This window comes from Trichechus manatus, unplaced genomic scaffold (genome assembly GCF_000243295.1).
Source record: "Trichechus manatus latirostris isolate Lorelei unplaced genomic scaffold, TriManLat1.0 scaffold00001, whole genome shotgun sequence".
In the NCBI taxonomy this organism is placed as follows: Eukaryota; Metazoa; Chordata; class Mammalia; order Sirenia; family Trichechidae; genus Trichechus; species Trichechus manatus.
Genome location: NW_004443937.1, coordinates 17,265,113 through 17,281,931, shown reverse-complemented (window position 1 = coordinate 17,281,931; position 16,819 = coordinate 17,265,113). Strand labels below are relative to the sequence as shown.

Below are 16,819 nucleotides of genomic sequence, written 5' to 3'. Positions count from 1 at the left end.
TGAAGTGGTGTTATGTTTTGTTGTGTACATTTTCACCAAATAAATAAAAATAAAATAATTAAATTTAGACGAGAGATAACAAGTATTGGTGAGGATGTGTAGGAACTAGAACCCTCATACACTGCTGGTGGAAATGTAAAATGATGCAGCCACTCTGGAAAACAGTTCCCCTAAAGGTTAAACATAAGAGTTACCATTTGAACCAGCAATTCCACTCCTAGCTATATACCCAACAAAAACGAAAATCTATGTCCACACAAAAATTTGTACACAAATGTTCACAACAGCAGCATTATCCATAATAGCTAAAAACTGGAAATCCAAATGTTCACCAACAGATGACTGGATAAAGAAAATGTGCTAGGATCCATACAATGGAGTATCACTGAGCCATAAAAAGGAATGAACTACTGATATAAGCTAAAATATGGATGAACTTTGAAAACGTTATGCTAAATAGAAGAAGCCAGTCACAAAGGACCACAGATTATATGATCCCATTTATATGAAATGTCCAGAAAATGCAAAGCTATAGAGACAGAAAGTAGATTACAAGTTGCCTAGGGCTAGGGGATGACTGTAAAACGGGTAGAAGGTTTCTTTTTGAGGAAATGAAATGTTCTAAAACTGATTTTGGTGATAGCTGCACAACTCTGTGAATATACTTAAAAAAACCACTAAATGGTACAGTTTAAATGAGTAGACTGTACTATATATGAATTATATTTCAATAAAGCTATTTTTTTAAAAGCGTAACTGGGATGTCTTCTGCCACAGTGTGCACTGACTGAATCAAGACCATAGTGTTCCTTAGGCCTGGGCACTTTGGCGACACCAAGTGACTTGTGGTGAGAAACTTCTGCAAAGAATTCTGAATCTTAAGAGGCTGTATCTCAAAAGGAAAATAAAATCTCCCAAATTTTTAGAGCTGGGATCAGGGCCAGGCTCTTAGTTAATAGTTGAGGATCCTGGAGCCTGAAAGAGAGAGGACTTCTGAAGGTGGCAAGTTATGGCCGGGCCAGGCTGGGAGTGCAGTGCTGCAGCACAGTGTGGCTGCACCTCCTTCTGCGTCCACGGATGTTATCTTTTCCTAGAAGGAGCCAGAGGCACCAAGAAAGAAGCCCAAGGACAGTGCTCCTCCTAGAATGGCCCCTACATTACCCCCACTGCAGCGACATGGAGAGGTAACCAGAGCACTTGGGGGCCGTTTGCCAGCGTCATGGGGGCTGGAGGCTACATGATCTCACTGAATTCTCAGAAGGCTCAGAGGCCAAACCGTGTCTACAGGCAGACCAGGCAGGGTCATGAGATCAGGCCCCAGGAGTACAACACTCCAGGCCAGGGTCTGTGCAAATACTCTGCATTTATCATTTCTAATCTTCATGTAACTCTGCAGGAAAGATGCTGTTATTCCCATTTACTGATGAGGACAGTGAGATTCAGAGAGGTCAAGTAACCTGCCCAAGGTCATGAGCTTCCATCTGCCTCCAATGCCTATGATTTTTCCATGTGAGAACCAGGCTAGTCCTAGTACTCTATGTTCCAGAAAAGATACAGGGCCACCTCTAAGGCCCTAACCAAAAGGTCACTTATACAGAGAGCCGGTACAATGGCTAGAGACCAAGGAGAGAACACTATCTGGAAAAGACCAAACTGCAGTTACTATATTTTCAAAAATCTGTCTTCACAGTATTTAGCATTTCCTTTAGCTTCACAGTGTTTAGCCAACTAAACCACCACTATTCAAAGCTTTACCCTGACTCATCTGACAGGGAATCACTCTGGGAAGTAGCATGAAATAGCAGGAACAGTGAGGCTTTGAAGCCAGATGGTCCTCAGGGTTCAGATTCTGGCGGCAACACTTTCTAGCTTGCGAGTCTGGAGATAACATCACCTACACACAAGGTGGTCGGGAGAGTAAATGAGATGACCCACCTAGAGTGCTTTGGACAGTTTCTGATTCAGAGTAAGCCCTCAATTAACATGAGCTCCCTTCCTCTAGAACTCTGGAGGTCTGAAGGAGAAGGAGGCTCAGCAGCTCCCCTCTAGGGGATGGACAAGTCAGATGTTACCAAAACTGTGCAAATGTTCCAGAAACCCATCATTTCACATCTAAACCAAATCTTGTTCTGAGAATGGGCTCTGGAGTCCAACTCCTTGGATTCAGATTCCAGCCCTGCTTCTGAGTTGTGTGACCTTGGCCATGTTACCCATACTCTTGGAGCCTTAGTTTTCTCTGAACAGTGAGAACAACAGTACTATCCTCATTAAATCGCTGTGAGATTACCAATGTGCCTGGTACTCCGTACACGTTTTCAATACATGTTGGCTGTTTTATCATTACTATTTTTGACATTATTATTATCACTACTACTATGACCAACTCTGCCACCAGGGCTTGGCATCAAAGTCCTCTTCTACAGCATACATCCCAATTGAGGTTACTCAGCTGACCTGCATAAAGGCCCATATGCGAGTGTACACCCTCCAGTTGGGTAACCAGTCTGGCAGCAGTGAGCACCCAAAACCTCAACAGCCCTGATCAAATCAACCTGGATGGTGCTGGGGCCAAATCTCCCAGGTTCCTGGCTTATGAGAGCTGTGTCCCCACTGGGCAGGTTCTGAGATCAAAGATCTATGTTTATCAAAGCCACCTTCCTGTGCACCTTATTTCCTGGGTAGGGTGTACACCTTGTTTCTTGAGTGGGGCAGAACAAAGAGAAGGTGATCTGAGTTGTAAGAAGCCTTGGTCTGGGGGTGAGAGAGTTGCCAGGCTTTGCTGACATCTGCTGGGCTGCGCTGGGCTATTTACTGAGGAAGGAGGGGCGCCTATTTGCAGAGCTCCCCAGCAGGGGGCACTATCTGTCCAGGCTGAGCCTTTTACCAGCTTTCACACTGAAGCCAGGGGCTGACCAAGCCAAGGAAAGTCCAACAAGCCCACAGGGTCTGTGCAGCAGGGAAGCCAGGCACAAGGCCCACATATCTGGTTTTCAGATGATGCCCAGGTAGCCACGCTCCAATCAGCACTCTGAGCCTGGACTCTCATCAATGGCCAGTCTGGCACCTGGTCCATGCTGCCTCCTTTCCAAGACTCAGGGCAGGCTAGTGGGTAGGCACAGGGCACCAGGTTTGCAGGAAACGCTTGTGGAGACAGTGGTCTTGACAAGACAGCATTACCACAAGTGACTACACAATGCTGCAACATGAACTTGAATCATGCATTCAAATCCTAATCCCAGTGAGAGCGGTCACCTGGCCGAGGGAGCAGGGTGGGTAGCCTGTTGCTGCTGCTGCTGCTGCTAGAAAAGGACACTGCTCACAGCACTCCAGGAGCTCCCTGTGGGGCCTGCTCTGAGCCAGCAGCACGGGCTTCTGGACCACCTCGATGGACACAAACAGCTCTAGCAAGAGCCAACTAAATCTTAGGTACGGCCCATCACCACTCAGAGGCAAGTCTAGGTGAATCAGCAGTTTGAGTTCCAAACTTGGTTTGCTTCAACTCTGTCCCGAGATGCTCACGGGCCTCAGGGTTTCTTTCCGGGATTCCCTCAGGGGCTGCTGCTCCTTACCACCCCTTCATGTCCCTAGGACTGCAGAGACCATTCAAACAGAACCACAGAAAACCAAAAGGGCAATAAGACTACCTAGCACGGAGAATGTTGACACTTGGACTTGAAAGATGGAAAGAGGCTGTGATCTCTGGGGCTCACAGCAGGACCAGAAAATTCCCCCATCCCAGCTCTGGGCCTGTCTTGGCAGGATAAGCACCATATGAGCATTCTCCTTCCAGGTACTCCGAGCCTAAACATCTACCCTTCTCAAAGATGGGTGGGAGGGCGGCAGGAAGGGTGGGCACGTGTGGCTTGGAGACGGCAGGGTAGAGGAACAGAAAGAATATAGTACTGGTCTTGTTATCAGAAAGATGTGAGCGACTAGGGGTAAGTTATTTTGCCATTCAGTTTCCTTATCTGAAAAATGAGGCCAATATCTACCTTCCGGAGCTCTTCTAAGGCTCAAAGAAGTTAACATATGTCACGTCACCAAGGCCAGCCCCTAAAATTTAGATTTCCTATTTAAAGACCCACCTTTCTCCTGGGGTCTGACCTTACTTTTGCACACCCCAATTGGAAGACTAAATCTTAATACCACACGGGAACCCCAGAGTCCACGCTAGAGGCCGTATCTTCAGTAACAGGGTGGCTGTTTTGCCTTTGGTTACTATAAAACTAATGAGGCTGGTACATAAACTATCTCTAAAGCAGGCAACTTTGGCATGTTTTCTCTCAAAATGAACATGATCCCCCTTCATCCTCATCCCCACAACATGACGATTTTATAGTGATCACACAGGAAAAAATCAGCCTCAGATGGAAGGTGGAAAAGTAAGCCCATGGCAGGCAAGCACCCTACCTGATGACGCAGTTGCCTCGGTTGGATGCAAAGATGACAATGGGGGCAATGGAAGATTCCAGGGCCCGGTGCAGGTAGGTGAAGCACTCAATGTCCAGCATGTGGACCTCATCAACAAACAGCACACCTGGAACCAGCTCGGCAACGCCCTGGTCAATGTACTTGTTCACAACCTTGTTAATCTCTCCTCGAAGTTTGTCTAGGAGATGGCAAGGACAGACAATGTCAGTACCAGGCAGGGGCAACTGTCACCTTTTCTCTTCTCCCCACCCCCCGAATTCAATCCAAACCCAAGTTTGGAGTCTGGTTTTACTATTAGCTGTGTGACCCCAGGCAGGTGACTTTACCCCAGACTTCAGTTTCATCACCTGAAAGCAGGGATAATCAGACCTATAGGTCACATAATGGCCGCCTCCCCTGAAGATGTGTTTTGTTGAGTTTGTAAAATGGTTTTTAGAATGGGAAGGTCTTCATTAGAGGCATGCACTCCCCAGTTTGTCTCACTCACCACCATACAGTATTCTCTCACACCCATCCAATTTAGCTCCCTGCCTGATCCCAGAGACACCAGAGTTAGGGAGCCCTGGATTAAATGAGCTTTCATATGCAAATTTTCCTGTTCTGCTCACAGTAAATGACCCTTTCTTTCAGCCCTGTGTGACAAAGCTTAGGTTAATTAACTTTCAATCAAGTGCCCAACTAAGAAATATAGTGCATTTAGAATCCTCTCTGGGAGGAAACATGAAGAATGAAAAGGTTCTGAAGGAAGGTCCAAACTCAGAGACCAAAGAGGGAGGAGTCTCTGAAAAGTTAAACAACCCATCTAAGGTCCCGGTTCTTATTTTCCAACCCAGCCCTCTGGCTGTATCAGGAGACAGCTGCTCACAAACCTAGAACATGAAAGATTTGATACAACACCCTCCACCAAAGTTAAGAGGCAGGGACGGCCAAAAAAGGATGCATGGTCAAAGACATGGCCGAGAGACAAAAACTGCTCTTGATGACTCTAATACAAAGGTCTCAGTTTGCGCCACTGGTTAAAAGTTCAAAGAAAGCAGTCGCTACTTAAAATTCGGAAGAGAAGCAGGGTAAAACAAAGGTCCACATGGGAGCAGCGACTTTTCTCAACGCATTCTGGGAAACTCCCAGAAAGCAAGCAGGGCCATCTGTGGAGCTGCCTGTGGTCTGCTGGGGAGGAGGGTGCAGCGAGCCAAGGAGCAGAACCTGCTGTGCTCCATCCGTCCGGTGTGCTCCAGCTCGGGAAGTCACCCTAGCAGAGCTAAGACTGCACAATCTACATTTCTGGGACCTCAAAGGGAAAGAGATTGTCACGACTTCCATTTCTGAAGGTCAGTGAAGGAGATCTGGTGCAGTCAAAGGAGCAGTGTAGTGCACTGAGTCAGAGAGCACTTGTGGTGTTTTATGGCTGTCTAAGCATAGCCAGGACCTATCAGGTTAGCATCAAGCTCTGAACTAAGAGGAAGAAGGGACTTGTTTTGAGGTTAGGTGGATTCACTCACAGAGCTTCACAGAGCATACCAGAATCCAGGGCCCCCAGCTCTGCTCCCTGCTGGCAGGCTGTGTAGTCTGTCTTACCTGTGATTTCTGTCTTCTTTGGCTTCATCAGCTGGCCCATCATGGACAGGATGTCTTGTCCTCCCTGCAGAAGAAAGACTTAGAGGAATGCTTCTCAAAGCAGCTGCCCATCCCCCAAGGGAGGGTGCCACACCCCTGTCCACTGGCCCCTAACTGCAAATCAACATGCAGTCCTGAGATATGGCTTATTCTTCTAAACCTCTTGATAGCCAGACAGACCTCCCTTAAAAAGTTCGAGGAGTTTCTAAAAGCAGAGACATTTTGAGAGGTTCCCCATTACCTGTAATAATCAAACAAAATTTAGTGTGCAATATAAGCTCTGTGGGACCTGCCCCTGCCTCCTTGTCCAGCCATATCTTTTTCCACTCCCTCCTTCCTTGATCTAGCCACAACTACTAACCATCTAAACTCCAGGCTCTTTTGTGACTCAGTATCTTTGCATATTCTATTCCAACTGCCAGCAACGCCATTCTCTTTTCTGGAAAGCTCCCATTCATCCATTAAAGTTCAGGTCAAATTCCCTTTGTGGAGCCCTCTCTGATGCATGACACTGGACTCTCCACCTCTACTGATGCTCCCTGGGACAAAGGGACTGTCAAAATACATGTAATGACCTGTTTGCGTGTTTCCTCTCTCTACACTCAGCTACAGAGCTGCGTGGGCCCAGCCCTGATCTGCACGGCTCAGGGTCTGGCGAGTCCACCATGTAGAACGGTGGCTCCATAACAGACCTTTCACTGCCTGCATCCTCCTTGCCAGCTCCTAACCCCACAGTCAGCACGAGGGAGAGGCTGGTGTTTTGTCATTTATTCAGCATTTAGCGGTCACCTGTTGGTTACCAGGCCCTATGACATAGAAGTGCTCACTAAACATTGAACAATAAAAGGTAGCAAGTGTTTACTGAGTACTTACAACATTTGATCCTCAAAACAGCCCTGCAAGGTAGGAATTATTGCATGCCTTTTCACAGAGGAGGAAACTCAGAATGAGAGTGCTCCAGATCACAAAAAAATCAGAGACCCAAAGTGACTAATTAGCCAAGCGGCACAAGTTCTGACTTCCCATTCCTAGTCGGGTACTGTTCCCAAATTCAGTCTGGGGACAGCCGTTCCACCTGCTGAGGGGACTCTTTGGTCCAAGATGAGTCAGCAGCAATCTCTTGACTAAGGCTCTGAGAGACAAAACAGCCAAGGATCAAATTTCAAGCAAAATACCCCCTCCCTTAAGGCCTTCTCGGAGGCCTTAAGGGGGTGTTCTGACCTTAGTGTAAGAGGCAGCCTCTTTTAAGATGAAGATGAAACCAAACTGAAAGACCACCAGCAGGGAATAATTGTTAGCTTTTACCAACACGTTTCCCAGAAATATCATTAAGTGGCAACACACTTCCCCATGTTTTACTAGTCAAGGCACAGTATCTAACAGAGCTTCTAATCAGTCTAAGGATCAGATACGGTTCTAGCTCATAAGCCAAAAAACTGGAGATTTGAGTAAGCAGGGGGAAAGATGAAGCTCTGTCAGGCTTTCTGAAATCCTGCAAAGGGCTCCTTCCCGCCATTAACACCAAAAGAATCCCAGGCACGAGCCCACAGCTGGAGAGGAGCCACAGAGAAAGCTGGCTAGCTCAGGGCCAGAGGCTTGGCTGGGATAAGAAACAATACCCGCGAAATCATCTGTGACTACAGCATTTGAATTGGAACAAAGGAGTCACTCGTAGCTCATGTCGATGTTAATTGCTCAACATTACAGACAGAAAAGGGCCGGTATGCCCCAAGATATGGTACCAAGACTCTGACAATTCATTCTCCGAGCTGAGATGCACATACAAAAGGGCTAATGCAAGGCTATCAAGGCATCAAGGCAGTACCTGGGGCCTCGCATTGGCCACATCCAAGTCATGCAAGGTCACATCCTGGATAATTTCTTTCTTCTTGTGCACATCCCCCTTTGGCAAGGGGACATACTCTTCGGCTTCAAGGTCGAATTCTGTGGCATAGGTATCACACCTGCCCTGCCTCTGCAAAAAGAGTGAAACATGAATTCCTGGTGTATGTTTGCTGCCAAGTCCCCAAATGGCACAGTGCTAAGCAAGATAAAGGTTTCAGTTCCCAATCGCTGGCCTGACAGCCTACTTGACAAACCCCAAATATGCCCCACTCCCCTGCTGCCAAGAGTAGCAGGCTATCTGCTCATCACTGGGCTCCAAAAACCCCACTGAAAACACTTGATACTTTCTCCAAGAACCTTTCCCCCCTCTTTATTTTAACTGTATGCAATTCCCGATAAAGGGCAAGCCAGTAGATTAACTGGAGACGGAGGGAGCTGTTCAGACTCTTTTGTAGGTGGGTGATTTATTGTATGATATGAAGTATTATGCTCATCCATTAAACTTGAGGAGCACTGTACAGGACACTGAAAATCAGATATAAAAAGAATGCCAACTAATGCAGCATTCCTTTCCACATGCATATATCTTAGGAAGAAAATACCAAAGAGATAAAAGGAAGATGAAATGCACTGCACATTTCAATTTGAAAATGACTAAAGTTGTTTTGGTTTCTCACCCTGTACTCCCCCCTTCGAAACAGGTTTTAGTATTTTTCTGAGAGACTGTTTTAATCATGAGAAGGTTAAAGAATGAAGATAAAGGGGAAGCAAACTTTATTAAACATAAAGGGGCAACCGCTGACCTTCCATCAACATTGCACCAGATGCCAGCCCTGCTCCCTACACACCCCTTGCCCTCTGAAGAAGCAACTTCATTTCCACCTACTTCTCCTTATGGCATCAAATTGGGGTGGTACTTTGTCCCAAGGAAGACATTACCTTCACGGCCCCACTGTTGGCTTCAATGTAAATCACATCGCCAGCCTCGACTCGCTCTTTCTGCAAACTTTCAAAAATGCTGGGGTCCAGCTAAAAAAAAAAAAAAGTGTATCAGAGAACTGTAATACATAGTACATTTGTTTCTGAAAGGTACCCTTATCTATTTCTGTAAGGTATTTCAGGTAGCTAATGACTCTAAGAGAGCCCTGGTGGCACAGTGGTTAAGAGCTGGGCTGCTAACCAAAAGGCTGGCAGTTCAAATCCACCAGGCGCTCCTTGGAAACCCTACGGGGCAGTTCTACTCTGTCCTATAGGGTCACTATGAGTCAGAATCAACTCAACAGCAATGGGTTTTCGGGTTTAATGACTAAGAGTGTGTGTGTGTGTGTGTGTGTGTGTGTGTGTGTGTGTGTGTGTTCAGTGTCAACGTGTGAGAGAAGGAGGGTGTGAATATAAATACGAGGAACTGGATCTGGGGGGTTGAGTGTACTAGAGAGAAAGTGGGGGAGTGAGCATGCCTGTGTGCCAGTGTGATGGGCAAAAGGGACGTCAGGGAGACTTGATCTCCTCCTTCCCTTTACTCCAGCGGCTGCAAACTGGCAACCTGGGTTTTTAAGAACATGGATCTGACTGCCTTTACCGGGAGCCTGCTCTCTCCATGAGAACAGAGTCCCTAACATTCCCATCAGAGATTGTTATCTCTACTTCACTCCTTCACCCTCCTCAGCTGGTTGAGTGGGAGTGGAACCTTTTGCAACCAAAGCACCTGCCAGAACCTGTGTACCAATCTCAAGGCTAGCACTTGGCAGGGCCTATAATTTTAGACAAAGCTCTCTAAGCCTCAGTTTCCTCATCCATGTAACAGGACACAGTCATGATCACAGATGTGTAAAACTCAAAGAGAAACATACACACCAGAATCTTTTCCAAGCCTTCTGATTCAAATTTCAGTGTTTGCTTCCTTCAGCCTGCCTGCTTATATCTCCAGGAAAAAATATTATCAGGTTTTGGGAACTGATGCTTTTCTCCGGACCATCCAGCTTCAATCTACTCTTGGTGACTGTTGAGTACCTAACCTGATATTCTAGGACAGCATCCTTTCTAAGGATTCAGTAGTTAGGCACAAATTTCTCCAGGTCAAACTTTAAGGATAGTTATATAATATAATGTGGTTGTGGTGGAAAAAACTTGAGTTTTGGTCCCAAACAAAATTAGTCAAAACCCGGGGCTCAGTAAAAGATATCAGACACATAAGAACACATACTGAATGATTCTATTTATATGAAATGTCCAAAAAAGGCAAATACATAGAGACAGAAAATAGATTAATGGCTGCCCAGGACTGTGGAGGGGGAAAAATGCGGAACACAGTTGTAAATGGGTGTGAGGTTTCTTTTTGGGGTGATGGAAAGGTTCTAGAAGTAGCTTGTGGTGATGGTTGTACAACTCTGTAAATACACAAAAATTCAACGAATTACACACTTAAAATGAGTGAATTTTATTTAAAATTATATCTCAATAAAGCTGTTAAAAACCACTGCCACCACCCCTGGGCTCTGCCTCTGACTGGCTGGGGTACTGGTGGGGCAATGGTGGCCTCCTGGCAGCACAGGAGTGTTAGGAGCAGTGGTCGGTAAGCACCTAAAGCAGGGCTTGGTACAAGGAAGGCACTCAAAAAGGATGGCAATTATTACTACTGCTGTTCTCCTTGCTAGCAGTCACGAGCTTCCCTCATACTTAAAAATCCATCGAGTGTTGGAGCTTTTTCTATTTAAAATCCTGCACATAAGCTAAAAGTGTCAAGCAGTACCCAATTTGGAAGAAAAAAAATCTTCTCCCTTATGTTATTTGCTTTAAAAAACTGCAAAGCAGCCTTAGGAATAGCTGACATTTAAATGACATACTTCATTTTATCTATCCTATACTATACTCTGTTGTTGTTTTTTTCTTTTTTCCTAAAGTCTTTTTGTATCGGTTAATTTCCCAAATGAATTGACTGAAGATGTGATTACTGGAAAGATGGCAGATCTCACTAAGAAATCTAATTAATACAGAATGGGAGAGATGGTAGGTATAATAAAAGAGATATTTGCAGAGGCAAGCTCCTGAGATGGAAACCCTGTTAGGAAAAAGAAAAATGGCCCTTTGGAGAAGTGACATTTTTATGATCTCCATAAAGCAGTGACCAAGAAACAACCTTAGAGAATCAAAGAACCATAAAATCGTAGAATAAAGATGAAGAAATTATATAGTCAATCTACCTCAGTTTATAGGTGAGAAAACTGAGTCCCAGAGAGCTGAACTGACTTGCCAAAGGTCACACAGCAAGGTGGCAGGCAGACAGCAACATGGTTAAGACCCAGAGAGACTTGCATTAGGATTCCAGCTCTGCCGTTTAACCAGCTATAGGATCCTGGGAAAACTGCTTAACCTCTCTAGGAGCCTTAGCTACTTTATCTGCAAAATGATGAAAATTACATACGCACATAAATTTATAAATAATACGAGTAACAATAAGTGAGATATTTGTTAAAACACTTAGCTAAGAGCCTGGCACATACTATAAATGATAGCTATAACGGCAATATCATTTATTAATAATAAGGCAAGGACTACAATCCAGATTGCCTTTCTCTAATTTAAGGCTCTTACAGTAACATTAACAGCTACCACTTATTAGGTAACTAAGCCACACTCAAAAGCTATAACTCTAATCCTTATAATAATTCTGTGAGATAGGCAATTATTATTCCCACTTAACAGATAAAATATTGCTCAGAGACTAAGTCACTTGCCCAAGGCCACACTGCTATAGGCAGCAGAGCCAGGATTCCCTGTAGGATTCTGTCTGACCTTCTACTGCCTGCATCCTAAAGGTTTACAGGATGTGTGTCTGAGGAGGATCCTCAAAGGCTTCCCCACATCATCACCTCTACGGCCTCGCTAAGCCCTGGCCCACTGCAGAATGAACCACTGAAGCCACAACAGGTCTCTAGTCCCTGGCATGTAAAGAAACTGCAGTCAGGATTCTGCATCTGGCCCCTTGAGGAAGTCCATCCGTCATCCATTATACAACTCTTACCACATTACTCAATGCTGTTTCCTTCTGTGAAGATAAGCACTGATAACTGGAAAAATTAATGCCCAGGTTCAAAAAGAGACCCAGGGCCTCTGACACGTGGTTATAAAGGAATATGGGATGGCAGAAGGTCACCTCTTGAGACTTAACCACACAGCTTAACTCTTAAAATACAAAATTTCTTAAGAGCGAATAAGAAAAGTAAGAGCTATCTTTATCGAGTCCTCCCATGTACTAACTCTATACTTGGTACTGCGTCATATACGTCATACTTCTAAACCTCAGATGGCCCCATGAGATATCATCACCTGCACTGCATGATGAGGAAGGTGAGACACTGAGCCGTTTCACCATCTGCCCAAAGGCCCACAGTGCTGAGGGGTTCTGAGAAAAGAGAAGAGCCCACTAACTTGTACTCACTTTCAACTGCTTGGTGCCTTTGGCGGTTTTGAGTCCTATGATTACATGGCTAATAGTTTTGCCATATCCCCCCATGGGGTTCTCTGTCTCACATGGAGTTAGCTCTGTGACTTCACCTTCATAAACTTCCTTGGTCTCCTTTATCCGCAGCCCTGGAAAAGATGGCAGATGGACCAGTGAGAAACAGAATCCTCTCTCACACATTCTCTGTCTCTGTCTGTCTCTCTGTCTGTCTGTCTCTCTCTCTCTGGTTCACTCTGTAACAATCGTTTTAGTTACAAAACTTCCATGTCACAGAAATTGACAAGTCAGCCTTAAAGTACTTTCAAGGGTGTCACTGTAGGTACAAAAACACTACAAATACACAAATGCAAACTGGAAGTACTATTCAGAAACGCAGAAAAACAATTGTATTTCAATATTTTAAAAGGACTTTCTGGGTTCAAACTAAACAAGGAAGCTATAATTTTCAACATTGTTTCAGACATCTCCTACGCCTCCAAGGGGGTGAAATTCAGCTTTCCAGTCTCTGCACCCAAATCGTTCTACCCCACTAGGGCGGTGATGACCAAAACTCTTATACCCTTGTGCCCGGCATTTTTTTACCAATGGAGTAACTTATATTTCCTGACCCTTTCAGGTCTGAGGCAAGGTCTACTATAATAACAGGTCCTGCCAAGGTTTCTGTGCCTCTGGCTGACCCTCACTGCACACTCCAACAAAAAATACCCAGTTGTCACTCATTGTCTGCAGCAAGTTGTTCTGTGATTTTTCCAAGGCCAGAACAATAGAACCTATTTCCAAAGCAACCGCCACATAATAAAAGCATTTACATTTAAGATTAGAATATTATAAACGAAGGCAAACATCACTGATATTGGCTGTTCAACAAATGTTTGTTGATTATCTAAGACTTGTCAAATTTTCAGGACGTGCTCTCCATCCCTTTTTATAGTGTTTTTGCTGCCTGAAGCACCTTTCCCTCCTTTTTTGCCTATACAACTCCTCCTTCCAGACTCTCAGTTCAAAACTCTTTTCCTCTAGAAAGCTTTCCCTGACATCCTTTCCCTGATACATCCTTCTTCCTCATCCTCCAAATCTGCTCCCATAGCAACCTGCACTTCCCACTAGCACAGAGCCAGCAGAGGCACTGTCACTACTTGTAGAACTTGTAGTCTACTCTGAGGCTGTGGACACTTCAGCTGAGGGCCTAGGGCATAGGAGGCGCACACAAATGGATGAATGAAGTCACTTAGGGGTAGGGAGATGTCATCGGGCAGACCGTTCAATACCCAAGAAAACTGCCTGCAGATACTTTTGCAAATTTATATAATAGCTGGAGATTTTTAAGGATGCTACCATATGATGTAATAGCCCATGTCAACATAACACCCTCAAGCTCCGCACTAAAACCCAAGCACTTTCTGGATCAAACCTTTTTTCTCCTCAAAGTCAATGCAGGCAAGTCTCTGCCTGCTGGACTGGAGACGGTGAGCAGTGATTAGGAGGAGCATAAGGAGCTTCTTAGTTCTAACGTCTGTTTCTTGATCTGGGTGCTGGTTACCTGAGTGTATTCACTTTATGAAATCTCATCAAGCTTTACACTTATGACTTATGCTCTTTTCTGCATGTCATGTGTATATGTATGCACGCTTCACTTCAATAAAATTTACATTACAATGAGAGAAAGGAAATTGAATTTTTCTAACAAAGCAGTGACAATCGTTAGTAGCAGAACGTTTTCTTGAATAGAAAGACAAAAGCACATCATTGAACATCGCTTCTCTGAAAACACACATAATACACACATACTCGAGCACTTACTCACAAACTCTCTGTAATTCCCAAAGTCTGAGTCAAGGAGTACAGATGGCTTTCTCTGAAATAACAGCCATACCACAGATAAATTAACAGCTATTAAATCTATTTTTAGAGGATTCTAGAAATACCAACAAAAAAGCCATTCTAAGTCACTGTGCCTATCATCAATTCAAAGGTGAGGAGGGAAACATTCTTGGGTCACAGTAGCTGACGATGTATACAGGAGGGGCCTCTAATTTTCCAGGAAAGCTGACAGAACACATCAATAGGAATAAACTACAAGCTTATGGCTGCAGCAGCCTGCCCACCTGTATGAGAAGCTCTCTCACCCAGTCAATAGAGTGCTTTCACATACAACGTAGCTCATTCCATCGCACCCACTGGAACGCTTAGGACAGTATAATCACATTTCAACTCAGCCCTGTGAAACAGCCAGGATGAGTACTGTTTTTCCATTTACAGGCAGGGAGATCAGCTCAGGAAGTGAAACGAGGTGTCATTTCCTCCTTCACAGTAGACTCAGGAATGAGAGTCCAAGCCTCTAGTTCCCACCGTACCACAGGACCTTGCCTCTCTGTAGCCTTTTCCATAATAGCTGCTCTGTCCTTTTCCCCAGTCCAGTCAACATGTGTTCCTTGGCCTCAGCATTCCCTCATTCTGCCAGCTAGTAATCTTCATCTAAATTTATATTTTACCCAAAGGGGAAAAAGAAGACAGAAATGTAAAGGAAATCCATAGATTAAAAAAATACGAGACTACCAGATGTAGAAAAATCATACTGGATCCAAGCCTCACACCCTACACAAAAACAAATTCAAAATGTATTAAGGACCTAAATGTGCAAGTTAAAACCATAATATTCTTAGAAGAAAATGCAGGGGCAACACCGTCAGGCCTAGCTTTTAATGATGGATTATCTAATATAATAAAAGCACAAACATCAAAAGACTAATACATGGCACCTCATAAAAATTAAAAACTTTTGTTCATCAAAATACTTTACCAAAAAAGTGAAAAGACAAGCTACCAACTGGAAGACTATCTTCAGAAAATATATACCTCATAAGAATCTAATAAGCAAAATATATATAAAACTTTGACAACTTAACAACAAAAAGACAAATAATCCAATCATAAAATGGGCAAAGGACCTGAATAGACATTTCAACAAAGAACATACAAATGGCCACCAAACACATGAAAAGATGCTCATCGTCATTACTGTCAGAGATACAAATCAAAACTACAAGGAGATACCATTTCACTCCCACTAGGATGGCTAAGATTTAAAAAAAAAGAAAATAACAAATGGCGAGATGTGGCAAAACTGGAACACTTATCCATTGCTGGTGGGAATGCAAAATGGTACAGCTGTGGTAGAAAACTGTGTAGAGGTTCCTCAAAAAAATAAAAATAGAACTACCATATACCCAGCAATTCCACTTCTAGGTATATACCCAAAAGAAAGAAAAAAGACTCAAACAGAGACTCATACACCAATGTTCACTGCAGCACTATTCACAACAGCCAAAAGGTGGAAACAACCGAAATGCCAATCAACAGATAAATGTATAAACACAATGTGGTATATACATACAATGGAATACTACTCAGCCAGTAGGAGAAACGAAGTCTTGATACGTGCTACAATATGGATGGAGCTGGAAGACGTCATGCTGAGTGAAATAAGTCAATCACAAAAGGACAAACAGTGCATGGCCTCACTTATATAAAAAGACGAGAAAAGGCAAATGTATAGAGACCAAAGTTTATTAGTGGTTATCAGGGGCAGGAGGGAAGGGGAAAGGGCGGTTATTGCTTACGGAGTACTGAGTTTCAATTTACAGTGATGGAAAAATCACTTTGATTAAAGGTGCAGTTGCATAGCTGATTATTTTAAGTGCTATCAATAAGTTGTATACCCGTAAAAAGTTGAAATGGCCAAAGCTGTGTGATAGATATATTTACAGTAACAACAAAAAAGTAGCCGCTGAGGCTGCTTATGTATAACGAAACACCTGATGGGGTTTGGTTCCTCAGTTTTGAGGTGTAGGGTCATGGTTCATGGGGCATCCTAGTTAAGAGGCCTAATAACGTGTTTAGTGCTTCTGTTTTACCTCCTAGTTCATTATGTAGTTCCTGGGGTCTTAAAAGTTTGCAAGTGGCCATTCAAGGCACAAAAATTGGTTTCTGTTTGCCTGGAGCAACAGAGGAAGAAGGAGAGTCAGGAACAGGAGGAGGAAATGGAATGCGTTGACTAATCGCCTCCATGAACAACTGCCTCCTTTGCCATGACCCCAGAAGAGCTGGATGGTGCCCGACTAACATTACTGAACATTTTGATCAAAGATTCTATAGAAGAATCCTGATCAAAAGGGGGAAAATGCAGAAGCGTATTTCAAGTTCTCATGGACTCCAAACTTTCTGGAGCCATAGAGGCTAGATGAACCCCTGAATCCACTGCTCTGAGATAATCTTCAAACCTTAAACCAAAAATATCCTGAGTTAAAACCAAACAATAGTTTACCTTAATAGTAAAGAATGTCTTCCTTGAGCATTGTGCTTGTTTAAGACCTATCTATATGAGATCAAAGTGACAATAGAAACTTGAAAGATTAGATAGGAACCTTAGGGGGCAGTGAGTTTATGTCAGTGCGGGAAGAACAATTC

The 16,819-nt window shown here is 44.0% G+C and overlaps 1 protein-coding gene across 1 annotated transcript in view; it reads right to left on the bottom strand.

The window, feature by feature from the left end:
* The window catches only part of RUVBL1 (RuvB like AAA ATPase 1), a 51,319-nt gene that overhangs the window by 12,669 nt on the left and 21,831 nt on the right, over window positions 1–16,819 (bottom strand). Inside the window, exons 4-8 of the mRNA XM_004368397.2 lie at window positions 12,329–12,480; window positions 8,830–8,919; window positions 7,871–8,020; window positions 6,007–6,070; window positions 4,411–4,609 (exon numbers count right to left, since the gene is read on the bottom strand). Of these exons, the coding sequence (XP_004368454.1) occupies window positions 4,411–4,609; window positions 6,007–6,070; window positions 7,871–8,020; window positions 8,830–8,919; window positions 12,329–12,480 (655 nt within the window). The remainder of the gene's footprint in view (window positions 1–4,410; window positions 4,610–6,006; window positions 6,071–7,870; window positions 8,021–8,829; window positions 8,920–12,328; window positions 12,481–16,819) is intronic.